The following is a 27,611-nucleotide window of genomic DNA, read 5'->3' on the forward strand; positions in this document are numbered from 1 at the left end:
GGTTAACTAAACAGCATCTGCCGTGTTCCTATGGCCAGTATTTGGCATATTTCATTCTGAAACATAGGCTATGATATTGTTTTTGATAGTGCTATACATTTCTTACAGATTCTCACATTACGATGATCATTACGTTTGCATGTTCCTAAAAGCAATTACAGTTTGTCTGCAGCCTAAGCTTTTTTTATTAATGCCGACAGAACAATGTTGCCAGATATTGCTACGAAAAACAAGCAAAAACTAACAAAAACAAAGAAATTATATAAATATCCAAAATAAGTTCAAAGCTTGTGTTTTGAAAATAAGATAAATATATTAGGAACCACTTTAATAACTTCCTAAAGTGTGACATTAATCCAAAAAACGAGTCCAGATACTGTCACCTTTCCATTATGTGGATCTGACAACACGGGATCTGGCACCCGCGCCCTCACTCACAACGCGCTCAAGCTCACTCAAGCCCCGTTCACGGCGATAGCTTCTCGCAGCAAAATGAATTGCAAACTCTCACACATGAGGTGGATTAAACGGCTAATTAAAGAGAGCTTGAAATTTTATTTATGAATGTGTAGCCAACCGTAACTACGTTTTTTAACTCATTCACACACACACACACACACACACACACACACACACACACACACACACACACACACAAGGGTGACCGGACGTCCTTTTCCCGGTGCTGAAAACGAGCATATAGAAAAATAATCACGGCTTGAATCAATATTTTATATGCAGTTATTCGAGTTTTTAGGGCGAAACTTCGTGCGATTTCTTCGGAATTTAGCAGGTCGTAAAATCGTGCCGTATATCACTGCCTCCGTACGATTTTTGGATAAACTCACTCGTAACGTGTGCCTGGACATACGATCTTCCGACCATCAGAATTCGTACCGTGTACGCCCGCCTTAACGGTGTGTGTGGGTATTTGTGTACGAGAGAGAGAGAGAGAGAGTGTGTGTGTGTGTGTGTGTGTGTGTCTCAGTGTCAGTAGGAGGAGCCTGTTCTGTTTAGTTCACTTCAGTTAGTTAGAGTCGCAGTGACTCGCAGCTGCATCTTCTGGTGAGTTTAACTCTTTGTCTGATTAGTTTAATGTCATTGACTAGTTTATCGCTTTTTAAAGTCTCTGCAGAGTTTCACCGTCGATCTGCAGGTTAACGTTAAATGTGAAAATGGCGGTGCGGCTTCAGGCCTGATTCAGATTAATCCCGATTACATTCAAACTTACACTTGAATGAGTGTGTGAGAGACACAGGTGTGTGAAGGACTCTGCGAGTCTCACAGTAATGTGTGTTTGTTCACAGTGACAGTTTATTTGTCGTTTAATCTCGTCAGAGCGCGTTAGCCGTGAAGCTAATGTGTTAGCCTGTTAGCATGAGTCTGCGGATAAACGGCGGAATATTTGCTGTTCAGTCACAGAATTACATTACAGAATCTTATTCATATGTCCCTGATTCACACACATGAACAATTAGCGACGTAAAACTCATTTAAGATGATTTGTGTGCCAGGGAAGTCATTAATGAGCGCCGGTAACAGGCCGCAGAGAGACAGACATACACCGATAAACACACAGAGGATAAACAGCTTAGTGTGTGTGTGTGTGTGTATATATATATATATATATATATATATATATATATAATTAGGTCAGAGAAGTAATAAACACTGACTTTATATCAGACCGATAGGTAAATAAATACAGGTGTCACTCCTTTTCTGAGTGTTTCGTGTCATTTTGTTCACCCTAAACCTACCTGCATTTACTTCTGAAAAAGCAGGTATTGAAAACTGCTTTTATATTAAATATAATAATATGTATGAGGAATTATAATAATGTTAACCCTAACTGAACTGCTGAACTACCAGTAATCGCAGCTTGTGGACACTGACCGTCCAGATCACACAGACATGAACGTGCCGAGACTCAGTTTCTCCCATCAGCCCTGCGGTTTAGGGAAGCCGTACGTTACATGAACGAATGAAGCCTTGGCCTCATGAAGGTCAGCTAGATGTTGGTCAGATTCACGCGTCACGGTGGAGATAACCTCTGGCGATAGACATCCATGAGGCGACATTCCTGATCATCAGATTCAGCAGAATCTCGAGCAGAATGAGCCGGAACATGAAGACTGGCTCACTCTGTGTGGACCGTTGTGTGATTGTGGATGTCTTGTGTTGCAGTGCATCATGGCTCGCAGTGACGGTTGAAGATCCTCAGGCTCTCGTGCATCAGCTGTGAGTTTTTATTCTGTTAGGTTGGCCATGAAGAGTGCGGATGGTTAGTTGAAGTGAAGTTTGGAATCTGTTTAAAAGGGTCATGAACTGATTATGTTGCATTTTGTATTTTATGTTTAAAAAGTGTTTTCCAAAGGTGCTCTTTTAATGTTAGAATATTTGCATCAAAAACTCTCATAATGTAGAAATAGAAGGACATTTGCTCCACTCGGATTTAAACCGTGTGTGTGCGGACGGTCGTGCGTAGAGGAATCCATCTCTGTCACATTATAAATGCAGATGTCCAGCGATATGAGTGATGTGCATGTGAGCGTGTGTTCCCTCAGGTCCTGTAGTTGATGGAGTGTGTGGTGTGTTTGAGGTCATGGCCACGGGCTCCTCCAGAAGCGACTGTAGCAATAACGCCAGAGAGCTGCATGCCGTCGGTAAGACCACGCCCACAGGAACAGGAAGTGACATGTTTTCTTCACATGCTGATGTGTGTGTTGTGTCTGCATGTACAGTTTCCTGTGCCAAACTCAAGAGGAAGAAGAACTGGTTTGGAACGACCATCTATGTGGAAGTGACATCAGAGGGAGTGAGCAAGAAAACCACCAAATCCCACAGCTCCTCCAATCCCGCGTGGGACGAGCGCCTGACGCTGTAAGTCTCGAGCGACGCTTATCCGCTAGCACGAGCGGGATCTGCTCGTTTCTTTAAAGGGATAGTTCACTTTGAAATTAATTTTTGATATGTTTTATCTTACCTCAAGGCTATCCAAGATGTTGGTGTCTTTGTTTCCACCGTATTTTCAATTCAATTTCAATTTTAGGTCTCGTCATCATTTGAGAAAGTCAGTTAAATTAGAAATAGATTGGTATATTTTGGACCTGAAGAGTGAGCCTAAACCCGCCAGTGTAGAGAAACCCGCCCGTGTAGAGAAACCCGCCAGTGTAGAGAAACCCGCCAGTGTAGAGAAACCTGCCAGTGTAGAGAAACCCGCCCGTGTAGAGAAACCTGCCAGTGTAGAGAAACCCGCCAGTGTAGAGAAACCTGCCAGTGTAGAGAAACCCGCCCGTGTAGAGAAACCTGCCAGTGTAGAGAAACCCGCCAGTGTAGAGAAACCTGCCAGTGTAGAGAAACCCGCCAGTGTAGAGAAACCTGCCAGTGTAGAGAAACCCGCCAGTGTAGAGAAACCCGCCAGTGTAGAGAAACCCGCCAGTGTAGAGAAACCCGCCAGTGTAGAGAAACCCGCCAGTGTAGAGAAACCCGCCCGTGTAGAGAAACCTGCCAGTGTAGAGAAACCCGCCCGTGTAGAGAAACCTGCCAGTGTAGAGAAACCCGCCCGTGTAGAGAAACCTGCCAGTGTAGAGAAACCCGCCCGTGTAGAGAAACCCGCCAGTGTAGAGAAACCCGCCAGTGTAGAGAAACCCGCCAGTGTAGAGAAACCCGCCAGTGTAGAGAAACCCGCCAGTGTAGAGAAACCCGCCAGTGTAGAGAAACCTGCCAGTGTAGAGAAACCCGCCAGTGTAGAGAAACCTGCCAGTGTAGAGAAACCCGCCAGTGTAGAGAAACCTGCCAGTGTAGAGAAACCCGCCAGTGTAGAGAAACCCGCCAGTGTAGAGAAACCCGCCAGTGTAGAGAAACCCGCCAGTGTAGAGAAACCCGCCAGTGTAGAGAAACCCGCCCGTGTAGAGAAACCTGCCAGTGTAGAGAAACCCGCCCGTGTAGAGAAACCTGCCAGTGTAGAGAAACCCGCCCGTGTAGAGAAACCTGCCAGTGTAGAGAAACCCGCCAGTGTAGAGAAACCCGCCCGTGTAGAGAAACCTGCCAGTGTAGAGAAACCCGCCCGTGTAGAGAAACCTGCCAGTGTAGAGAAACCCGCCAGTGTAGAGAAACCTGCCAGTGTAGAGAAACCCGCCCGTGTAGAGAAACCCGCCAGTGTAGAGAAACCCGCCAGTGTAGAGAAACCCGCCAGTGTAGAGAAACCCGCCAGTGTAGAGAAACCCGCCAGTGTAGAGAAACCCGCCCGTGTAGAGAAACCCGCCAGTGTAGAGAAACCCGCCAGTGTAGAGAAACCCGCCAGTGTAGAGAAACCCGCCAGTGTAGAGAAACCCGCCAGTGTAGAGAAACCCGCCCGTGTAGAGAAACCCGCCAGTGTAGAGAAACCCGCCCGTGTAGAGAAACCTGCCAGTGTAGAGAAACCCGCCCGTGTAGAGAAACCCGCCAGTGTAGAGAAACCCGCCAGTGTAGAGAAACCCGCCAGTGTAGAGAAACCCGCCAGTGTAGAGAAACCCGCCAGTGTAGAGAAACCCGCCAGTGTAGAGAAACCCGCCCGTGTAGAGAAACCCGCCAGTGTAGAGAAACCTGCCAGTGTAGAGAAACCCGCCCGTGTAGAGAAACCTGCCAGTGTAGAGAAACCCGCCCGTGTAGAGAAACCTGCCAGTGTAGAGAAACCCGCCCGTGTAGAGAAACCCGCCAGTGTAGAGAAACCCGCCAGTGTAGAGAAACCCGCCAGTGTAGAGAAACCCGCCAGTGTAGAGAAACCCGCCAGTGTAGAGAAACCCGCCAGTGTAGAGAAACCCGCCCGTGTAGAGAAACCTGCCAGTGTAGAGAAACCCGCCCGTGTAGAGAAACCTGCCAGTGTAGAGAAACCCGCCCGTGTAGAGAAACCTGCCAGTGTAGAGAAACCCGCCCGTGTAGAGAAACCCGCCAGTGTAGAGAAACCCGCCAGTGTAGAGAAACCCGCCAGTGTAGAGAAACCCGCCAGTGTAGAGAAACCCGCCAGTGTAGAGAAACCTGCCAGTGTAGAGAAACCCGCCCGTGTAGAGAAACCTGCCAGTGTAGAGAAACCCGCCCGTGTAGAGAAACCCGCCAGTGTAGAGAAACCCGCCCGTGTAGAGAAACCTGCCAGTGTAGAGAAACCCGCCAGTGTAGAGAAACCCGCCAGTGTAGAGAAACCCGCCAGTGTAGAGAAACCCGCCAGTGTAGAGAAACCCGCCAGTGTAGAGAAACCCGCCAGTGTAGAGAAACCCGCCAGTGTAGAGAAACCCGCCCGTCATGTTGTTGGTTGCAGTAGCTCCGCCCACCCCGCCTCCGGCGCAGGCATGGCGCGGGTAAAAACGGCCCTAGTCCAGAAAACGGTTGGTGCCGCTTTGGAACCAATTTTTCTGGCCGGCAAAGAACTGGTTCGCGAGTAGCCATTCATTTCAGGGATGCAAACAGCGCGCTTTTTGGCGCCTCCTGCTTTTTTCACATCAGTTTGAGTGACTTTTGTGAATCGTGCAGATCCGAAGAGATTTTTGTGGGGGTGGGGGGTGTCTGATTATAATTTCACCAACAATAATTCTGGATTGCCTCCACCAAACAAGTAAATAGAAATAAGCAAAGAACACCGCGGGCCAAAACAGCAGTATGAACCACTAGTGTTTCTTCCACTAGCTCGTGGCCGGATTGGAGGTAGCTCGTCAAGGGGCGCGCTCACTGTTCAGGGGCGCGCTCACTGTTCAGAAACGCGCACGTGAGTGGATGGCATTCTGCGCGTGTATACTGTTTTTTGCCCTCGTATCCTGTGCGTGAGTTTTGCGAATAACTAAACGCCGTATAGGCCTTTCATATATTGTGTCTTTTGCACTCTCAGGTTCGGTATTTCAAATGTAGGCGCTCATAATTGAAGCATTTTTTTTTTTCCAGGCACAGCGAGATGAAACTTTTCAGAATGCCGCGAGCGCATCGCATTTCATATGACAAGAACCAACCACCATTGAAAGCTCAGTAGACATGAAGGATCGGGGTGCGCCCAAACACTACCGGCGATTTTCTCTTCTCCATACATAAATCTTGTAACAGAGCTACAGAAAGCGTTTTTCGGTGGTGAAAATCTATTAGCTACTAAAACTTGTTTGTCGTCGTGTTATGTAGAGTGAAGTGCATGGATGCTTAGCAACGACACACACCACGGGAAAATCGGAATTTACTATTAATAATAAAAGATAAGCTAATGTGCAGTAATGTAAATGTCAAGTAATTCATTTTTTGACTCATTCTTTTTATAAAAATGATTCAAAGGCTGAAATATAGGAAGTTTTTCTTTTTATAACACCTTTTTTTGTGAAAAAATGATTGAAAGGCTGAAAAATGTGAGGTGCCTAAGGGTGGGCCGGGGATGGCAGGGGTTGGTGGCAAGGTAAGTTTCTGGATATTTTCCGCGGGGTGAGGCCTTGGATTACCTCTCTATTTTTTGACCATTCATGTGTTTGCATCCCTGAGGCACCGCTCCGACCCGGCCCTCAAAATGCTTTGGTGGAAAAGGGGTAGCAGTCAGAAACTCAGTCAGGCTTTATTTACATTTATTCCTTTAGCTGACGCATTTATCCAAAGCGACTTTCAACTGCTATATATGTCAGAGGCCCCTGGAGCAACTAGGGGTCAAGTGTGTTGCTCAGGGACACATTGGTGTCTCACAGTGGATTCGAACCCGGGTCTCTCACACCAAAGGCATGTGTCTTACCCACTGCACCATCACCACCCCATAGCTTTATGCTGCTTACTCTGTTGCAGCTTTTAATGGGTTAATCCGTGTTTTCTCTCCAGAGCAGCAGATAATGAAGCGAGCTGTTCGTTTATGTGCAGGAACATCACGCCGCACTCGCTGCTGGACTTCAGGGTTTGGAGTCACCACACGCTGAAGACCGACACTCTGCTGGGGAGAGCCTCACTGGACCTGATCGGGACCCTCCGGAAACATGACGGCAAACGTACGTCTGACCCTGAACACACATGCCAGAAACATTATTTATGATTCATGTCTAAATCTGGGGCGGCAGTGGCTCAGTGGTTCATGTAGGTAACGGAAGTTTGGTTTACTACAAATCAGACGCCGCTGTCGGAGCAACGGGTCGGGTGGGTGGGACATCAGGGGCGGAGCAACGGGTCGGTCGGTCACGGTGTGTGTGTGTGTGTGTGTGTGGATGGGGCATCAGGGGGCAGGGCAAAGGGTCAGTGTGGGTGGGGTATCAGAGGTGTAACACCCTTAGTTGTTACTATTGGAAAATTCAAGTAATAGATAAAAGTATTCTAAAGAACTGCATAAATATAATCTCTATATTTCATTTGGATAAAAATGATATAAGATTTCTGGACACACACTGCTGCCCTGGCTGTCATGTGCACAGCATGTTGGGTCATGTGTGGTGACAGCAGAGGCTGGTGTCGTTTCAGTGGAGAACGTGCGAGAGGTGTTGGCTCTGACCGTGGACGGCAAGAACGGAGTCGTGTCCACCGGGGAGCTCACCGTGATCCTGGACGGCCTCTCCTTTGACCCGCTACACATGCTCAACGGAAACCCCACCTCTGCAAGCAGTAAGACCCCTGCTCTGACCTCTGACCTCTAACCCCTGACCTCAGGCTGCCCGTGTCATCCCTCTGTCTGTCTTATAGAAGTCCATCAGAACGGAGACGCTCTTCACGAGAACCGGGACGAGATGCAGAACAGGTGAGGAGGCGGGGCTTCTCGAGCAGATCATCAGCTCTTCATGCTGATGACTGTGTGTTTGTTAGAACTGGTGACTAAATATGTGTTTGGCTAAATTATACATAATTGTGTCTGCACCTCATCATCATCATCATCATCATCAGCAGCATCTCTTCTGTATCCTTGATTCTGCAGGGCTGTGAACGGCTCAGACGGCCCAGACAATGAAGCTCCGCCCACGTCATCTGCCAACAGTGAGATTAGCCCCTCCCCCCTCCTCCTCAATGGAGACAGAGACTCCTCCCCTTTACACCAAACTCCCAGTCCAAAGGCCACGCCCACCCCGCAGCCCGGCAACAGTGAAGTGAGCGGCGCAGCTGGTGAGAGTCGCCTGACACTTCCTGCTGCTCGTTTCCTGTGGATTTCACAGAAAGTTCTTTTTAATACTCATCTTGAATATTTCTAAATAAAGCAGAATGATGATAGGTGTGTGTGTGTGTGTGTGTGTGTCAGTGAACGGCGAGGGTTTTGAGGTGTCGTCTGCGGGTGAGGATGAAGGCGCTCCTCCTCCTCCTGATGTTTCCTGCAGTTCTTCCTCTTCTCCTGCAGGGGGCGCTCCTGCCATCACTGCGTCATCACCAGCCTCCACTTCTGCAGTGCCGGACACACACACACACACTCCTGCTGCCTCCAGCTCACCTGACCCTGAGGGAGCCAAACCAGGACAGCAGCCGCCAGCAGCCGGACCAGAACCACTGCCACCCGGGTCAGACTCTCTCACACACACACACACACACACACACACTGCCACCCGGGTCAGACTCTCTCACACACACACACACACACTGCCACCCGGGTCAGACTCTCTCACACACACACACACACACACACACTGCCACCCGGGTCAGACTCTCTCACACACACACACACACTGCCACCCGGGTCAGACTCTCTCACACACACACACACACTGCCACCCGGGTCAGACTCTCTCACACACACACACACTGCCACCTGGGTCAGACTCTCTCACACACACACACACACACACACACACACTGCCACCCGGGTCAGACTCACACACACACACACACACACACACACACACATGCTTGACGTTTACACTGCAATCTGAGTAAATATGTGTTTTCTCAGATGGGAACAGAGGAAGGATCCTCACGGCAGAACGTACTATGTCGATCACAACACGAGAACGACGACATGGGAGAGACCGCAACCGCTACCGCTGGGGTGAGACGAGTGTGTCTGCGCGTGACGAGTGTGTCTGCGCGTGACGAGTGTGTCTGCGCGTGACGAGTGTGTCTGCGCGTGACGAGTGTGTCTGCGCGTGACGAGTGTGTCTGCGCGTGACGAGTGTGTCTGCGCGTGACGAGTGTGTCTGCGCGTGACGAGTGTGTCTGCGCGAGACGAGTGTGTCTGCGCGTGACGAGTGTGTCTGCGCGTGACGAGTGTGTCTGCGCGTGACGAGTGTGTCTGCGCGTGACGAGTGTGTCTGCGCGTGACGAGTGTGTCTGCGCGTGACGAGTGTGTCTGCGCGTGACGAGTGTGTCTGCGCGAGACGAGTGTGTCTGCGCGTGACGAGTGTGTCTGCGCGTGACGAGTGTGTCTGCGCGTGACGAGTGTGTCTGCGCGTGACGAGTGTGTCTGCGCGTGACGAGTGTGTCTGCGCGTGACGAGTGTGTCTGCGCGTGACGAGTGTGTCTGCGCGTGACGAGTGTGTCTGCGCGTGACGAGTGTGTCTGCGCGTGACGAGTGTGTCTGCGCGAGACTAACATTGAATGATAGACATTGTGTGTGTGTTAATTGTGCTAATGTTTTTCATGGAAATGTTTATTAATGTTTTGAGGCATGTCATTGATCTTGTGTGTGTGTGTGTGTGTGTGACCTCAGCTGGGAGCGCAGGGTGGATAACCGTGGCAGGGTTTATTACGTGGATCACAACACGCGCACCACCACATGGCAGCGGCCCACCATGGAGTCGGTGAGGAACTTCGAGCAGTGGCAGTCCCAGCGCAGTCAGCTACAGGGAGCCATGCATCAGTTCAACCAGAGATACCTGTACTCGGTACATCACCTGTGTGTGTGTGTGTGTGTGTAACTCATCTACACACTGATGCTGCTCAGCGCTCACTCTCTCTCTCTGTCTGATCAGGCCTCCATGATGTCGGCTGAGAACGATCCTTTGGGGCCGCTGCCGCCGGGCTGGGGTAAGTTAGCATTCGCTGTCGGTGCGTCTCTCCCGCTAGCACACTTGTGTGTGTGTGTGTCTGTAACGTAAGTGTGTTACGCTCGTGTTCTCAGAGCGCCGTGTGGACACCAACGATCGCGTCTACTTCGTCAATCACAACACCAAGACGACGCAGTGGGAAGATCCGCGAACACAAGGGTGAGTGAAGCTAACGACTGTCCTCTACGCTGATCCGATCTGCTGTGCGCTCTCATCACGCGTGTGTGTGTGTGTGTGTGTGTGCATCAGGCTGCAGAACGAGGACCCGCTCCCCGAGGGCTGGGAGATCCGCTACACCAGGGAAGGCGTGCGCTACTTCGTGGATCACAACACACGCACCACGACCTTCAGTGACCCGAGGACCGGCAAATCCTCCGTGTGAGTCCATCGGTCCGACAGCCGCTTCCTGACACCACAGTTAAACTTGTGTCACATAAAACATCTGTGAATAAAGCAGCGTTTAAGAAAACAATCTGGCACACTGATGCAGAGAATCAGCAATACAATAATAAAAGCTGTAAGTGTGGAAGTCTGTGCATCATAAACGAGCGTCAGACGAAACTCCGCTAACTCCGCTAACGCTGTCGTGTTCTCTGGCGCTCGGATGCTGGCGTTCGGGAACACACTCGTGTGTGTGAGATGCTTCTGGAGGGATTTACACCCAATCACTCTGAACACACACTTCCACTCCGGCGTTTCACGAACACCAAACCAACATTAGAGACGCTGCGACGCCATTGGTCCGCCGGCTACTCCAGTTATCCAATCACAGCCTCCTCTGAGCCAGAGTCACATGTGTTTTGTTTGACATTGAGGGATTTATTTGTTAAATGTTTTAAGATATCGTGCATCTTGGCTTTCCCATCTGATGTAAATGTGTGGATGTAAAAAGCTTGTGTGTCATTACAGGCGCAGGGTTCCTCTAATGCGAGTGTGTGTGTGTGTGTGTGTTGAGCAGCACTAAAGGTCCACAGATTGCATACGAGCGAAGCTTCAGGTGGAAACTGGCTCATTTCCGTTATCTGTGTCAGGTAACACTCGCCCCACTCTTCAACACACACACACACACACACACACACACACACACACACACACACACACACACACACACACACACACACACACACACACACACACACACACACACACACACACACACACACACCCCCCCCCCAAACCCTGAGTGTGTGTCGCTTCCTAACGCGCGTGTCTGTGTTCGCAGTCCAACGCTCTCGCCAGCCACGTGAAGATCACCGTGTCCCGGCAGACGCTGTTTGAAGACTCGTTCCAGCAGGTCGAGGAACACACGCCGCATCAGCTTCGGTCATGTGACTGCCGACACTTGCTGAATGTGTGTTTTCCCTCCTCACTGTAGATCATGAACTTCAAGCCGTATGATCTGAGGCGGCGTCTGTACGTGATCTTCAGGGGCGAGGAGGGCCTGGACTACGGAGGCCTTGCGCGGTACAACACACACACACACACACACACACACACACCAGGCATTCATACTCTTGCACACAGATCATGCAACACTTTTTTAATTGGTTTGTCAGTGGATTAAGTTCTGAGAACTTCTGACGCAGAACAGGAAGTGACATCAGAGCTACACAGGGATGCTTCTGTCATTCGATCGCACTGTGTTATTTCATATTTAACATTATATTTTCATACACAATGTTTTCTGACAGTTTCTGACTGTTTTATTCAATCATACTTCAAACATTGACGACATAATTAACAAGACAAGTAAAAATCAAATGCATTTGTAGTAATGTATTTAAAAATGCACTATTTTAGTGGCGTGTTGTTTCTAGCTGATGTGATGTGGACTGACTGAGTTTCCTGTGGTTGAACGTCAGGTGACGTGTTCTCAAACACTGATTGGCCATTCACACCAGAGAGGATCATTTTGCCTGGTCGTTTTGTGTAATTTTGTGGTAAAGAGGAAGTGTTGATTGGAGTGTGCTATTGGAAGTTTAACCCAATGTTGACTTCATTAGAGAGTTGAGTTTTATCAAAAACAACAAACCCTTTTGACACTGCCGGCCGAGTGCAGACGAGTGTGTGTCGACTGAGTGATGACATCAGCCGTGTGTGTGTGTGTGTGTGTGTGCAGGGAGTGGTTCTTCCTCCTGTCTCACGAGGTGCTGAATCCCATGTACTGTCTGTTTGAATACGCCGGCAAGAGCAACTACTGTCTGCAGATCAACCCCGCGTCCACCATCAACCCCGATCACCTGTCCTACTTCTGCTTCATCGGGCGCTTCATCGCCATGGCAAGTCTCTCTCTCTCTCACACACACACACACACACACACACTAACCCTAACACACTCGCTGTGTGTTTATTTTTTAAGCGTCAGGATTTTGAAGCTCTGCTACCGCGGGCGCGTTTTTCTACATTCGAATATTAATTTTCACCTTTGATGTCCTGTTTTTTAAAACTATTTAAATATATATATATATATTCGAATTTAGAATATTCATTGACAGCCCAAACACACACACACACACACACACATCTGTAAAGCTGTAGTGTGTAGGTCAGCTGCTCACTATCTCTCATGTTTTCAGGCGCTCTTCCATGGGAAGTTCATTGACACCGGCTTCTCGTTGCCCTTCTACAAGCGCATGCTCAATAAGAAGCTGATCCTGAAGGACCTGGAGTCCATCGACCCCGAGTTCTACAACTCGCTCATCTGGATCAGGTGCGGCCGTCTCCTTATTTTGAGCCATCTTGACCTTTAGAGTGTGAACTGGCCAACCAACGCATTCCCAGGAGTGGTTTTGAGGTCAGAGGTCGCACTCATCTGTCTAGTAAACGCTTCTGATCGCGGCTCGTGTGATTCGTTCACAGAGACAACAACATCGAGGACTGCGGCCTGGAGATGTACTTCTCAGTGGACATGGAGATCCTGGGCAAGATCACGTCACATGACCTGAAAGCGGACGGTGCCAATGTGCTGGTGACCGAGGAGAGCAAAGAGGAGTACATCGGGTACGGGCGGCTCACTCGCAGCTAACCCTTCCTAGCGCAGTTTAGCCTGTGAGGGTTAGCTGATGCTAATCGAGCATTACGCCAGTTCTGTGTGACGGTGTGTGTGTGTGTGACGTTGTGTGTGTTCTGTGTGACTGTGTGTGTGTGTGTGACGTTGTGTGTGTTCTGTGTGTGTGTTCTGTGTGTGTGTTCTGTCCCGCAGGCTCATGGCGGAGTGGAGGTTTTCTCGTGGCGTGGAGAGTCAGACCAAAGCGTTTCTGGACGGCTTCAACGAGGTGGTGCCGCTGCAGTGGCTGCAGTACTTCGACGAGAAGGAGCTGGAGGTCAGGGGTCGGAGGTCAGGGGTCGAGGTTCCCCCGTCCGACCGCTGACCGCTCTGTGACGCGTGTGTGTGTGTGTGTGTGTGCAGGTGATGCTGTGTGGCATGCAGGAGGTGGACCTGCAGGACTGGCAGAGGAACACGGTGTATCGCCACTACACGCGCAACAGCAAACAGATCATCTGGTTCTGGCAGGTGTGAACGCTTCACACACGTTTAGTTTCATGCTCACATTTGTCTCAGCCAAAATTCTTCAACAGTTTTGTCCAAAAGCTAAAATGTTTATTAAAAAAATGATCCTTGAGGGGGAAAAGCAAATAAACAACTAAATTAATAATACTTTCATATTAATTATATTATGAACTACTGCATTTTCCCAAAATACAAGTTGCATTTGTTCACTAAATTAGCTGTAAATAAAATTATCGTTTACAATAATTATAAACAATATAAACGTGTATTTTAATTCCCATCACTCCACAACAAATATTTTCAATGCAACTGTATTCAGAATAGGAATGAAAAATAAAAGTATAAAACACACAAATTATAGTGTCATTGATCGTAAACGACGTGCATTATAAATGGCATGCCTAAACGAATGTGTTTAATGTGAAACTAGTGAAATGCGCTCACGTTCTTATTTTATTCACAATAAATACAACGTTTGCCTTTTGTGTGTGTGTTTTATGTGCTTGACGTTATTTTATTGATCATTTTGCAATATAAGTTGCAGCACATTTCAGATTAAAAAAGCATGACTGATATTCCAGAAAAAAGATGGTAAATGAACATCGTGATTATCAAAGTGATTTATAAATCTATAGACTGAACAAAATTATGAACACAACACTTTTGTTTTTGTCCAGTCAAAGATCTCAGACTTTATCTACACAAAAGGGCCATTTCTGTCAAATACTGTTCACAAACCCGTCTCGATCTGTGTTAGCGAGCGCCGACGGCAGGATTATGGCACAGGTGTGCCGCAGCGTTTGATCATGTGTGAATCGTGTGTGTGTGTGTGCAGCTGGTGAAGGAGGTGGACAACGAGGTGCGTCTGCGTCTGATGCAGTTCGTGACGGGAACCTGCAGGCTTCCATTGGGCGGCTTCGCTGAGCTCATGGGTGTGTGTCCGAGCTTCAGATAAACACACACACACATCCTTCAGATAAACACACACACACAGTTTATTCCCATCACTCTAAGCCTGGTCTTCCTCCTCCAGGGAGCAACGGGCCGCAGAAGTTCTGCATCGAGAAGGTGGGCAAGGAGACGTGGCTGCCGCGGAGTCACACCTGGTGAGTGTCTCGATGATGTTCTCGTCTCACACACTCCTCGTCTCACACACTCCTCTGCTCTCGTCTCACACACTCCTCTGCTCTCGTCACACACTCCTCGTCTCACACACTCCTCGTCTCACACACTCCTCGTCTCACACACTCCTCGTCTCACACACTCCTCGTCTCACACACTCCTCGTCTCACACACTCCTCTGCTCTCGTCTCACACTCCTCGTCTCACACACTCCTCGTCTCACACACTCCTCTGCTCTCGTCTCACACACTCCTCGTCTCACACTCCTCGTCTCACACACTCTGCTCTCGTCTCACACTCCTCGTCTCACACACTCCTCGTCTCACACACTCCTCGTCTCACACACTCCTCTGCTCTCGTCTCACACACTCCTCGTCTCACACACTCCTCGTCTCACACACTCCTCGTCTCACACACTCTTCGTCTCACACACTCCTCTGCTCTCGTCTCACACACTCCTCGTCTCACACACTCCTCGTCTCACACACTCCTCGTCTCACACACTCCTCGTCTCACACACTCGTCTCACACACTCCTCTGCTCTCGTCTCACACACTCCTCGTCTCACACACTTCTCGTCTCACACACTCCTCGTCTCACACACTCTTCGTCTCACACACTCCTCTGCTCTCGTCTCACACACTCCTCGTCTCACACACTCCTCGTCTCACACACTCCTCGTCTCACACACTCCTCTGCTCTCGTCTCACACACTCCTCGTCTCACACACTCCTCTGCTCTCGTCTCACACACTCCTCGTCTCACACACTCCTCGTCTCACACACTCCTCGTCTCACACACTCCTCTGCTCTCGTCTCACACACTCCTCGTCTCACACACTCCTCGTCTCACACACTCCTCGTCTCACACACTCCTCTGCTCTCGTCTCACACACTCCTCGTCTCACACACTCCTCTGCTCTCGTCTCACACACTCCTCGTCTCACACACTCCTCGTCTCACACACTCTTCGTCTCACACACTCCTCTGCTCTCGTCTCACACACTCCTCGTCTCACACACTCCTCGTCTCACACACTCCTCGTCTCACACACTCCTCTGCTCTCGTCTCACACACTCCTCGTCTCACACACTCCTCGTCTCACACACTCCTCGTCTCACACACTCCTCTGCTCTCGTCTCACACACTCCTCGTCTCACACACTCCTCGTCTCACACACTCTTCGTCTCACACACTCCTCTGCTCTCAGCTTCAACAGGCTGGATCTGCCTCCCTATAAGAGCTTCGAACAGCTGAAGGAGAAGTTGCTCTTCGCCATCGAGGAGACGGAAGGCTTCGGTCAGGAGTGATGAACATCTTTGCCCTTTACGGCGGCGACGCATCAGCCAAGTAAAACAAAACCATGAAACTTGCACAGACGATTACCAATGTAAATAAGCTATTTTGTCATTTTAAACCAAATCTTTATCGTAAGACCTCATTTAGTGATCTTCATAACATGATTCCCCATGAATATGCAAGCGTTCGAGCTTCTGATCTTTTCAATGCTGATATCTATATACAACGCTTTGGTTTATTCATTCGGCGGGTTTTTAAAATGAACCTGAAAAAAAAAAACATTAGAGAGGATTTTATAGTAGAACTCCAACTTATGGCTCTAGTTTTATAGAGCTTTTACAGAATGATTGTAGAGTTTGATCAGGTGCCTGGGGTTTTTCTCTGTTTGAGTTTTCTTGTTAAGCGCTTGCATGGCTGCCTGCGGAGAGAGGAGACAGACAGACAGACAGACAGCTGTCTCACATATCATTCATCAGGATTGGCTCTGGACAGTATTGCTGTTGGCACTTTAGTATTGGTCAGAATCTCTGCACATGCTCAGAAAGGGTTCGTCCGTTGTGCTCAAAGCACTTCATTATTTCTGTGGCCTTTGACCGTCAGGGGAGGAAAACTGTGTCCATGAATATTTCATATTAAAATATATGAGTTCAAACAAACTCGGGTGTGTTCAAGTGTGCTTTATTTCGATTTTTCATAATAGAAATGTGTTAATGTTTTATATGTATTATTATTTTATTTAGCTTTATTTCATTTTCACAAAGAATATACAAAAATGACAAAATTAGTTTTAATTGCTCCCAAAATCCTTACAAAACACATGGAGGATGAATTGTTCTGTGAGAAAAGCAAAGGTAAACTGAAGGATTTAAAGTGTTAGTGATATCCTCATCCTACTACAATAATCCAACTAACATTATTATTATTATTATTATTATTAGGCTAGACGGAGCAGCCGGTGTCTGTGAGCTCACGCCAGCAAACGTGCAGAAGTACAGCAGCAGCGGTGGGGAATTACAGGAATCTCCTTCTGTTAATGTCGAATTCAAATCCACCGAATCATTAAAAAGCTCAATTAAGGCATCTCTGGGTTTCAGAACAGCAGGACTCATCCGTTGAGTTTCTTCAGAAGCTCCAGCGCTTCCTTATGGACCTGCATTGGGTCAAACGTGAACATTGCGCCTCCGATGACGATGATGATGATATAAGTATAACAGATAAATATGACGATGATGATGATGGAGGTGTTTATGAACCTGTTTGTCTTCTTCTGTGATGGCAGGATAGTCCCGCGCTCTCGTGAGCCACAGCGCCGCCCGCTGGACGTCTCGAAGCATCACGTACGTCTTTCCCAGCATCAGCAGGTTCTTGCTGTAGAAATTTGGGTCAACTAAATTGAAATAATAAACTGTTAAAGTTGGAATCAGTCACATCGAAAATAAATTAAAAACAAAGAAGAAGGTGCTTGTGTTTCTATCATACGGGACCTTCTTCAGCTTTCAGGAAAAACGCCAAAGCCTGATGGAGACAAAACATTTATAAGTTTCTCTGCCAAACCAATAAAATAACATTTCCAACACGGAAAACGCCACAATATTCATTTCACTGACGTCTTCATAAGTGGCTGTCGGAGGCGACGAAAAAATAACGGCCGCGACTTTCCGCTGGTACCACGGTAATTCAGCGAACGCAAAACACCTGCGAGGAAGAAGAGACGTCGTCACTGTGTGTGGCCAGTGGTGAGCAAATATACCAGAACACACACTCACCAGTAACCAAGAATATGGATAGACGTCGCATCTTTAGGGTTGAGCTCGATCGCTCGCTGTAGAAATGAACGTTAAAGAAGTTTCATTCGTTCAGCGGTGAACTATGATGCTTTAACCCAATGAACATCTTACCTCCAAATGCTCTCTAATGATGTAGGAATTTCCTATTTTGACTTTGATCCCTTCATAGTCCCCAACATCACTGAGGCAAATGGCGAACCACTGCAGACGACAGACATCGAGTCAAACATCCACTCCCACACGGCAATACTCGTTTAAAGAGAGAATGAAGAGGTGCTTGCTTTGTGAGCCGCAAAGGAAGACTGGTTTTTCTCCAGAGCTTTGCTGGCGAAGTCGAAGGCCTCGTACGTGAGCCGCTTCTTCTCCTCAGCGCTGATGCGGGACAGTAAAGCCAGATCGCGAGATGCTCGAGCCAAACGCCACAGGAACTCTGCCTCGTCACTGGGACAACAACCATCCATCCGAGAGTTAGCAATCCTCTGGAATATGCTCATTAATATCTCGCTCAGCAGCTGAGACTAGTGCTCTACTGCCAGACTAACTATGACTATAATACTCTATACGTCATCTAATGGCTCGTTTCCACTGAGCGGTACGGTACAGTTCGGTTCGGTACGCAATTATTTGCGTTTCCACTGTCAAAAGTTGTGAATGGTACCAAAAAGCCGAACCGTACCACTTTTGGGGTACCCTTCCGTTGGGGTACCTAGCACAGTGGTACGGTACTAAAAGGCGGAGCTAGACTCACTGCAGAACGCTGATTGGTGGACAGAGTATCAGCACTCGCTACGAGGGCATTAGAAGCATACAGTTGAAATATAATTCTACTGTTATTGTGTCACGAAATGTAGTTTTAAGAATTTTTCAGGCGAGAAAGTAGTTTTTTAAAGCTCAAATCTGTGGTTTATTTATAGATTTATGATAATTTAACTGAGATCCATTCCAATCGATCACCGGACGCTCGCGCTCGTGTCCCCCGCCGGGAACAGCCTTTCCTCGGCTAGTCGTTCTGATGTTTGCCGCTGACTCGTCTCTGTAGTGGTTAAACATGAGATGTAGTTCGTCTTGTATAGACCTAACAGGTGATCTTTGGTCTCTTGAATCTTTAACTCGTTCCCTGGCCAATAGTTTTGGCAGAAAATGAACATACAGAGATAACCAGAGCGAGCAGAGCCGTGTTCAAGAACGCGCTGTTCCATTAGCAGAAACTGGACTCGCGTCCTCGGGATCATCTCCTGAGTCGGACTTTGCGTTGGCTTCTTGGAAACGCCTAATGCCAGCGCTTGTTTCTTGTGACAAACATGCCGAGAAGCAAGAACAAGATCTGCTGTCTGTCATCCATCGATCGCTTCTTTCCAGCATACCACGCCTATCAAGTAACGGTACTGTTGGCGGTGGAAACGCAAGCCTGATCATGGTGTACCCGACCCGTACCGTACCGTACCGTACCCCTCAGTGGAAACGAGCCATAACACGGGCTGGTTTTCATCTACCATCCAATGAGTGGGATAAGCTGGTTAACAACTGAGACGCCTTGTTTACCTTTTCCTACATACTCAAGTTCATTTGTGCGGTTTTTATACTGGCTCATTAGCTTTCTCAGGTTAGTTTACCCGTCCTAACACATTACCAGGCTAGTTTGTTTGAACAGTCCTAACACATTCCCAGATAGCAAACTGACATTGAATCAACGTGGAAATATGACATCGAAACAACATTGATCTGACATTGTTTTGCTCATCGAATTAACGTTGAACCAACGTCAGACGCGTCATTCTTTCAAAACTAACGGAAAATCAACTTGAAATCAACGCGTTGTTTCAACGTTATGAAAGCAAACCAATTTTCGATTTTCATTTAGCTTTGAAGAATGCCGCGTCTGACGTTGGTTCAACGTTAATTCAATGAGCAAATCAACGTTGTTTCAATGTCATGAGAGACGTCGTTTCCACGTTGATTCAATGTCAGTTTGCTGTCTGGGTTACCAGGTTAGTTTACCAGTCCTAACAAATTATCTGGTTAGTTTACCTGTCCTAACATATTAACAGGTTAGATTTACCAGTCCTGACAGATTATCAGGTTAGTTTACCTGTCTTTGTATTTCACCAGGAGCTGGTGGAGTTTCTCAGTCTCTCCACAGCTGTACAGATAATCTGCCTGTTCTAAAACTTCTTCAGCTGGAAAAAATGCAGTTAAAAATGAAAATAAACAGCAGCACTAAGACTTTAATTAAAGCTCAATATTGCATAAGTACCTGATTCCAGCGCACACACCGAAGCGAAACGAGTGACTCTGTCATAGATAAGGAATGACACTGGAGTTACAGCCACGAGGAATGAAGCTGTTCTGTTCTGACAGTCACAAAACACAAAAAATAGTAATAATAACCATCATAAATGACTTACAGGTTATTTGCTCTTTCATGCACAACCTCGTTCTCTCACACACACTCATGTTCTACATGTGATCCTTATAATAACACTTCTACAAGCAGATCTTACTGAAGTTCTGATGAGATCAGTCCAAATGCGCTCCTTCATCCTCCTCATCCTCGCGGTTCTGCTCACGAACCGCCTGAAAGCTCCACTCATCATCGCGGACGTCATCAGTGTGTGGGAACAGAGTGTGTTCTGCGTGTGTCGAGCTCGGGTTCTCAGTTCAGCTAATAAGGCTAAAGTTTGCGGGTCTGTTCCTCCTGCAGGCGCGCTGTCAACACACTGCCGTAAATGATTCGTACTTGTCGCAAAATAGTCTTTGGCTCTAATAAAAAGGTATCAGTTCTATGTTAAAATGTAAGCACACCTTACAATAAAAAATAATATACATAATATGTATTACATATTATGGCGAAGACGAGCGAGAGGGGCGTTACACTCACTGTAGTGTGAGTGTGTGTGTGAGAGAGAGAGAGAGAGAGAGAGTGTGTGTGTGTGTGTGTGTGTGTGTGTGTGTGTGAGAGAGAGAGAGAGAGTGAGTAAGTGAGTGAGTGTGTGTGTTCATAAGGGTGTGTCTGCTCTCTGAATCCCCTCCGGCAACTCATTCTCTACGGAAGCTCCTCCACTGAACACTCATTTGACAGCATGTGAGTAACTCTGATTCTTCTGATCATCAATTAAGATAATTAGGAATACAAAAGGCGTCGATGTTAACATATTTAACGTTAACATGAAATATCTTGCGGTAATGTCAGCGGTAAACTATGAACTTTAACATCTTAAGTAATTTTTCCAGTAGAAACGCTTCATGACTGTTTACATGTAGTTTTGCAGCGTTGGGCCAATCACAGTCGTTTGTGGTGGTGGTTCGTCCAATAGGCGCAGAGAACGACGAGGCGCTTAGAACGAGGAAGTGTGAACTGTGAAAGTTAAATATAACATTCATATTCATTATTTCTGAAGTAGTTGATACCCAGGTGTGTTTGTGTTCAGTGTGTGAGAATGGATCCTCTGTCAGCAGCGCAGACGCGGTTCTCCCTCGACCTGTTCCGCAAAATCCGTGAAGAAAACACGTCAGGGAATGTGTTTTACTCTCCTCTCAGCATCTCTGCGGCTCTCTCGATGCTGTCGCTCGGGGCTGGAGGACACACGGCTACTCAGATGAGCCGGGTGAGGAACACACACACACACACACACACACACACACACACACACACACACACACACACGGCTACTCAGAGGAGCCGGGTGAGGAACACACACACACACACACACACACACACACACACACACACACACACACACACACACACACACACACACACACACACACACGGCTACTCAGATGAGCTGGGTGAGGAACACACACATGCTGGAGGACACACACACGGCTACTCAGATGAGCCGGGTGAGGAACACACACACACAGCAGAATAAAGAAAGGAAAGACTCTGGCCTGTTGTAAATGTGTGTAAAGTCACTGGTAAATCACGTGACGCAGTGTTTGCTCATGGAGGATCCTTTTCTCCTAATCTGTACTTTGACTCCTGTGTGTGTGTGTGTGTGTGTGTGTGTGTGTGTGTGTGTGTGTGTGTGTGTGTGTGTGTGTGTGTGTCACTATTACCACCGAACGGCAGTAAATTGTTATGAAAAGTTTTGTTATCAGCTCAGGGTGTGTCAGTCAAGTCATAAAGAGAGAAGCCGTTTCCAACTTTTTTTTGATGAATTAACATAATGACTAATTTGATTGGATAGAAAGAATTATAGTTGAAACATTTGTTTCCTTGTTTAAATGGTTAAATGATTTTGATTAAATAATGTTGGTAACGTTTTCAGCATAAACTGATTAAAGCTCCATCTGTGAACTGAAGAAACAATATTTATGCTTCCATATCATCTGATTTCTCAGTGTTCTTACAGAATAATCAAATCCGCAACTTCTGTGATTCACTGTTTGTGTCCAGACTCTGCATCTGGAGCCAGAAACCCACGCCGGCTTCAGCAAACTCCTGAGCGAGATGATGCGCGCCGAGGCTCCGTACGCACTGAGCATCGCCAACCGCCTGTACGGAGAGCAGAGCTACCGGTTCATTGAGGTTCATACACACACACACACACTAGGGGTGTCACGATTCTCCAAATCCTCCATTCGATTACATTTTCGATTCTAAGGTCACGGTTCGATTCGATTCTTGATTTTTATCAATCAGCAATTTTACATTTTAATCAAACTCATGATTATCAGGATGCTCTCTGTCTTACATGCGCTTCATGAGACACACAGCTCTCTCTCTCTCTCTCTCTCTCTCTCTCTCTCTCTCTCTCTCTCTCTCTCTCTCTGCTGTGCGCAGTACAGGTTTGAGAACAGTTTTTCCTGTGTCGCTCGCTCTAGATTCCAGGAGATTTTAACTCTGCGTGCGTCATGGAGCCGCTATCGATATGTGGGAGACTCCCGGCACTTCCGCGAGACGTGGGGTGTCTGCAAACTGTCTTTTTTGAAGCGTGAACGTTGTCAACATCACTCACTGGAAATCCAAAACACTTCCACAGCCGCGACTGCAATGAACGAGGAGGGGGATCACGCTCTGTCGACGGGTCTCCTGCATCTGCCATGCTATCGTATCTTTTGAACGGCTGTAGCTAAGTTAGGGGAGTTTGGCCATAGACAATACACACGTTTTTTCCGCTTGACAAGCCGAACGGATGTGACATGGGGGTGTGGCAGCATCGACAATTGTGAGTTAATTTCGATCGATTTCGATTTTAATTAATTTCGTTCGATTTAAAATCTAAATTGTGACACCCTTACAGTTTTTCTCGATTGATTACACACATTTTCTGGTACTTGAGACACAATGAGCACAACAACACGTAACTCATTCACCCACTCCCTGAACCAGTTCTACTGAACTACAAGCACAATTCCTGCTTTACACTCAAATTGCAGTTGTAAAACACACGTTTTTCAAAACACTACACACAATTCTCTGCATTTGGCACAATTTTCATGCAGAAAATCTCGTTTTCATGAGGAACACACTGCCATTCAGATATTCACACTGACTCGTCACACGGCAAACACATTTCACACAGTTTTACAATTAGCGATCAGAGCTTTAGCATAAAATACCAAAACCAAAGAGAGGATGCAGCATAGATTTTTTTTAATTTCTTTTTTTACTGTAACAGCATAAAAAATTCAGTTGTTTTGTATGTAGACCACTGTATGTGCAACTTTGTGTTGGTTGGGGTGTACAAAATGTGGGATCTATCTCCCATTGATTTTGTGGGAAAAATAAAATATATTTGTTACCGTGTATTTGTGTGTTCTGGGTATAAAAAACAATATTCTCTAATATTTTACAACACAGTTATGTATGTAATATCTGTAGTAAGTGTAACACTGAACAAAAAAGGCCCAAGTCATTATGATGAATGGAGAAGAAGTGTTTTCCACTGATCATAGTGTTTTCCATTGAGCACATCAGTGTTCAACTGGTTCTTTTAAATGTCTGTTCATATGATGGTTTGTGTGTGTCATTTGAAAACAAATGCGGGGCGCAGACCGTCTAATGCTAAAGCTGACCCGTGGCAGATCAGTGTTGAAGGTGAAAATAAGTGACCCATGTTTGAGTTGTTTGTGCAGTTGGTCTTTATTTTCCCTCTTTGTTGTTCCAGAAGTTCGTCAGTGACACGAAGGGCCTGTATCAGGCGGAGCTGGAGACGCTGGACTTCATCGGGCAGTCGGACTCGGCTCGCGTCCACATCAACCGCTGGGTGGAGGAACACACACAAGGTGGAGCAGCACACGTCTAACACACTGCTGCGACATCGCTTCATCCATTAGGCACTGCCTTACTCCTGCTAGCAAACTCTGTTCCTGCGGCGTGCGTTCTAATGTGTGTGTGTGTGTGTGTGTGTGTGTCACCGCAGAGAAGATCAAGGACCTGCTGGCCGAAGGAGACGTGGACCCTCTGACCAAACTCGTGCTGGTGAACGCGGTGTACTTCAAGGGCGACTGGGAGAGGAAGTTCAGAGAGGATCAGACCCGAGACGAGCAGTTCAAGATCAACAAGGTCCGATTCAGGCGCTCTTACATTATTATCGGGAACTTTCTTACATGGTTTGACTTGAATGTCTATTCATCTTTATACCATGGTCTGGGTGAATACTCGATTCTGATTGGCTGCAGGGTGTCCGTTAAAAAGTGATAGAGGACACCTAGTAAAGTAGTTCTGGTGAAACCGCTTGTTTACCATTCGAAATGTATAAATAAATGCGCTGCCCACAACAGCTGTGAGTAACCATAGCAACAGGCAGTCAAACGCTCTATCGAAACAAACATCTAACGTTAGATACTATAGCCTAATACAACAATGAGCGACTTCGTTATTTCTTTTAACATTTATGGAGAATATGGCAACTTTGACGACTGGTATGCTGTGGGTCGACTCTCCGATGCTGGACTGGAGAGCCGTCAAATAATGTCGGGCCATCGATGCGAGAGCAGTCTGCGGGCTTACTGGGCTCCGTCTGTCCGTGAGAGCCGAAGCTGGAGCAACGTACTGTCTGCATCAGTGTCCATCATGGGCAGCAGTAACGTCGTTACCCAGCTTTTGAGGATCCTCCTGACTGGCCGACTTTTTCCAATTGCACTATAAATGGAAACGTTGAAATTAATTGTAAATAAAAAAGCTAGCATGTAGGCAAATGACCCTCTCTTTGATCTGATTAATTTATTGCCCTCTATAAGCGCAAATCGCTGGTGCTCAGAACTATTTGTTTTTTTTTTCTGTTTTTTTTTATTTTGTTTGATTATTTGTTTTATATGTAATAAAAAAACAACTATGCCTAACGTTACCTTTGTTTTTCATGAAAAAAAAATGCGTTTTTGAACCTGAAGGCTTCTACAAGCTGAGCGGACCATACATATCTCCGGTTGCTAAATAAACCGTCAGGCAAGTTATTATTTGTAAAAACTAGATTTAGCCTAATTAAAATATAAACTAATGTTTTAAAAAATGTTTTATTTGGCAAGTGACCATGGTATAAGCGGGTTAATGCCCTCCGAGGTGTCCTCCGCTGCGCGTCGGCCGGTTCACGCCTCGCCGTCCTCCATTAAAACCTGACAATGGACACCTCGTCGGCCATTAACCCTTACTTATTTCCATTGTGTGTGTGAGGTTGGCTACTGCATATAAATGAACTTTCCTTGTCAGTTTAGCAGCTTCACAGCAATAAACAGGAAAATAATGATATTAAACCATCATTATTCAGCTGAGATCAGTGTACTGTTGATTCATGTCTGTTCAATAACTGTAATTCAGCGCTGTAGAAACACTCATGTAATCTCCAGCTTGTGAAACTGTGAAAGGCTGAGATTGAATTCAGAAATGTTGGGAACAAGTGGGCTGCTGTTCTCAAATATTTAAAAGTAAATGTATATAAAATAGGTCGACCTAACTGAATGTCACATGGATGAGACATACACACATTTCCAGATCACAGCGATGTTTAACGGGACAGTGGGAAGAACCAGTCTCTTTTAGTTCTAACCCTAACCCTGATGAACGACACTGACGGTGCTGGATCGTGTGATAACGCAGATTTATTTATCTTGGATGGAGGGCAGACTGAGCCGTGTTGTGTGTTCTTCATTTCTTCATGGAATATGTGTAATATTTCTGTTGATTCCTTCTTGGTTTTTGCTGCAACGGTCAAGTGACGTTATGTTTTGATTGGTTGACAGAATGAGTCGAAGCCGGTGCGGATGATGTTCCAGAAGGCCAAGTTTCCTCTGGCCTTCATCCCGGACATGAACTGCCAGATCCTGGAGCTGCCGTATGTGGGGAAAGACCTCAGCATGCTGATCCTGCTGCCCAACGCCATGGAGGACGACAGCACCGGCCTTCAGAAGGTCACGCTCCACATCTGCTGTGTGTGGTTGTGTTGATCTGCTGTGTGTAGTTGTTGAGTTGATCTGGTGTGTGTAGTTGTGTGTGTAGTTGTGTGTGTGGTTGTGTTGATCTGCTGTGTGTGGTTGTGTTGATCTGCTGTGTAGTTGTTGAGTTGTGTTGCTCTGTCTGGTCCAGCTGGAGAGCGCGCTGACGTTGGAGAGCTTCACGGAGTGGACCCGACCCGACATGATGGACCTTCTGGAAGTGGAAGTGTCTCTGCCCAGATTCAAGATGGAGGAAACCTACAACATGAACTCTCTCCTGATCAGCCTGGGAATGGTGGATGCGTTCGACCCGCAGAAAGCTGATTTCTCGGGAATGTCCCCCGGGAACGATCTGCTGCTGTCGAAGGTGGTGCACAAGTCGTTCGTCGAAGTGAACGAAGAGGGAACGGAGGCGGCGGCGGCCACCGGGGCCGTGATGATGATGCGCTGTCTGATGCGTCCCGCGCGCTTCTGCGCCGACCACCCGTTCCTCTTCTTCATACGCCACAACCCGTCCCGGAGCGTGCTGTTCTACGGGCGCGTCTGCTCCCCGTGACGCATCTCGGTACAACGGGTTCTGGGCTGTGGAAACTTCAGTTGCTCTTCAATGAAAATGCCTTAATTCCAGCGTGCCTGTGTAGTTTTCTCTATTTCATAATCTGCAGTGAAATTGCTTATGCATTTGCATGTGACATCATGGATAAACAACTTGTGATTGTTCAAAAAATAAAATGAAACCTGTATCTTTATTACCTCCAATGCTTCAACATACTGATAAACGTCTAACGTGATATTTCCCCCCTGTTCTCCAAACTGCTTCATTCCAGGGTTACATCAGGGATCTCAGCTTCAGTGCCACGGCACCCAATCCAACAACTGAACTCATCATGTCCTCAGTTACACACACCTGAGCCTCGTTTATAAAAGATGCCATTCAGTTCAAGTCAAGCCATCTTCATTGATACCGTTCCAGAGCTGCTTTACTGTGATATGAAATTGAAGTAACAGATTGTTTTGGCTAGAATAATGTTATTTTCCAGCTAAAGTTAGTTTTGATAAGGGCTGCAACTTAATTTTTCTAGTCTATTTAAGATTTCCATTACACGAGAGTAGATGTTAAAACTTCATGCTGATTTATACTCTGCTTTCGCCAAGGTAAGCAAAACGAAACATCTCACGTGAAGCACTGTACCGGAGCTTGATTCGTTTTGCCATAACCATGTGATCAGTGACGTCCGAAGCTTCGTTTGGACACACAACCACGTGACTGCTTCATATCCCTTGCGCAGGTTTCGAGTGTCATGCGCTTCGGTAGTGTGAGACCGACTGAGATTCACAGTTCACCAGCACTTCACTATTCCACAATAGTTTTATTTTATTTTGATTATATATGCCTATAAACTCATAAGTTTAGGACTACGGCTAAAGTTTTAAGATTCTCATTCTAAACAATGTTTATACATAGTGTAAAAAACAACTCTAACACTGATGATTTTTATAATTGCTTTGTGGTTTTCATAGCACAACGTGATTTATTACATAAAACAATACAAGAAAATTGGGAAAAGTAGCTTTT

At 46.9% G+C, this 27,611-nt stretch overlaps 3 protein-coding genes across 5 annotated transcripts; 2 read left to right on the forward strand and 1 right to left on the reverse strand.

Annotated features, from left to right (window-relative positions):
- Positions 1 to 939: 939 nt before the first annotated feature.
- Positions 940 to 16,528, forward strand: wwp1 (WW domain containing E3 ubiquitin protein ligase 1). The gene is made up of 25 exons (XM_039656277.2): positions 940 to 1,065; positions 2,188 to 2,241; positions 2,568 to 2,666; positions 2,745 to 2,883; positions 6,853 to 6,977; positions 7,441 to 7,581; positions 7,660 to 7,714; positions 7,889 to 8,073; positions 8,207 to 8,459; positions 8,849 to 8,944; positions 9,605 to 9,779; positions 9,867 to 9,921; positions 10,016 to 10,100; positions 10,191 to 10,319; positions 10,900 to 10,972; positions 11,164 to 11,235; positions 11,317 to 11,405; positions 12,061 to 12,220; positions 12,518 to 12,651; positions 12,801 to 12,941; positions 13,144 to 13,264; positions 13,351 to 13,455; positions 14,288 to 14,384; positions 14,486 to 14,558; positions 15,784 to 16,528. Exons 3-25 carry the CDS (start codon positions 2,606 to 2,608, stop codon positions 15,881 to 15,883), a joined length of 2,664 nt encoding a protein of 887 aa, XP_039512211.2. The 5' UTR covers positions 940 to 1,065; positions 2,188 to 2,241; positions 2,568 to 2,605; the 3' UTR covers positions 15,884 to 16,528.
- A 6-nt stretch (positions 16,529 to 16,534) lies between these two features.
- On the reverse strand, positions 16,535 to 20,478 carry rmdn1 (regulator of microtubule dynamics 1). The gene is made up of 10 exons (XM_039656296.2): positions 20,161 to 20,478; positions 19,914 to 20,010; positions 19,749 to 19,836; positions 17,941 to 18,100; positions 17,771 to 17,860; positions 17,639 to 17,694; positions 17,480 to 17,567; positions 17,357 to 17,387; positions 17,126 to 17,259; positions 16,535 to 17,022 (listed from the first exon to the last, which is right to left on the reverse strand). The coding sequence occupies exons 1-10, from the start codon at positions 20,263 to 20,265 to the stop codon at positions 16,978 to 16,980; spliced, it is 894 nt and encodes a 297-aa protein (XP_039512230.2). The 5' UTR covers positions 20,266 to 20,478; the 3' UTR covers positions 16,535 to 16,977.
- Positions 20,479 to 20,600: 122 nt separating this feature from the next.
- Positions 20,601 to 26,784, forward strand: serpinb1l3 (serpin peptidase inhibitor, clade B (ovalbumin), member 1, like 3). 3 transcript variants are annotated; one of them, XM_039656288.2, is made up of 7 exons: positions 20,601 to 20,741; positions 21,088 to 21,264; positions 22,059 to 22,190; positions 23,773 to 23,890; positions 24,028 to 24,170; positions 25,844 to 26,011; positions 26,187 to 26,784. In XM_039656288.2, exons 2-7 carry the CDS (start codon positions 21,097 to 21,099, stop codon positions 26,589 to 26,591), a joined length of 1,134 nt encoding a protein of 377 aa, XP_039512222.2. In that variant the 5' UTR covers positions 20,601 to 20,741; positions 21,088 to 21,096; the 3' UTR covers positions 26,592 to 26,784. The 3 variants fall into 3 exon arrangements, with proteins under 3 accessions (XP_039512222.2, XP_088981983.1, XP_088981982.1); XM_089125857.1 differs by lacking the exon at positions 21,088 to 21,264 and having other exon boundaries at positions 20,614 to 20,741; XM_089125856.1 differs by lacking the exons at positions 20,601 to 20,741; positions 21,088 to 21,264 and adding an exon at positions 21,384 to 21,502.
- Positions 26,785 to 27,611: the final 827 nt, after the last annotated feature.

Source organism: Pimephales promelas, chromosome 22, assembly GCF_988280905.1.
Source record: "Pimephales promelas chromosome 22, fPimPro1.hap1.1, whole genome shotgun sequence".
Lineage (NCBI taxonomy): Eukaryota > Metazoa > Chordata > Actinopteri > Cypriniformes > Leuciscidae > Pimephales > Pimephales promelas.

Coding starts and splice junctions, on each gene's coding strand:
- wwp1 (XM_039656277.2), top strand. CDS start 2,606: ATGGCCACGGGCTCCTCCAGAAGCGACTGTAGCAATAACGCCAGAGAG. Junction 8,074..8,206: donor TGAAGTGAGCGGCGCAGCTG/GTGAGAGTCGCC, acceptor TGTGTGTGTCAG/TGAACGGCGAGGGTTTTGAG. Junction 10,320..10,899: donor AGGACCGGCAAATCCTCCGT/GTGAGTCCATCG, acceptor TGTGTTGAGCAG/CACTAAAGGTCCACAGATTG.
- rmdn1 (XM_039656296.2), bottom strand. CDS start 20,265: ATGACGTCCGCGATGATGAGTGGAGCTTTCAGGCGGTTCGTGAGCAGA. Junction 20,011..20,160: donor CTGATCTCATCAGAACTTCA/GTAAGATCTGCT, acceptor TGTGACTGTCAG/AACAGAACAGCTTCATTCCT. Junction 18,101..19,748: donor CTGGTGAAATACAAAGACAG/GTAAACTAACCT, acceptor TTGTTGTCCCAG/TGACGAGGCAGAGTTCCTGT.
- serpinb1l3 (XM_039656288.2), top strand. CDS start 21,097: ATGGATCCTCTGTCAGCAGCGCAGACGCGGTTCTCCCTCGACCTGTTC. Junction 21,265..22,058: donor CGGCTACTCAGATGAGCCGG/GTGAGGAACACA, acceptor GTTTGTGTCCAG/ACTCTGCATCTGGAGCCAGA. Junction 22,191..23,772: donor AGAGCTACCGGTTCATTGAG/GTTCATACACAC, acceptor TTGTTGTTCCAG/AAGTTCGTCAGTGACACGAA.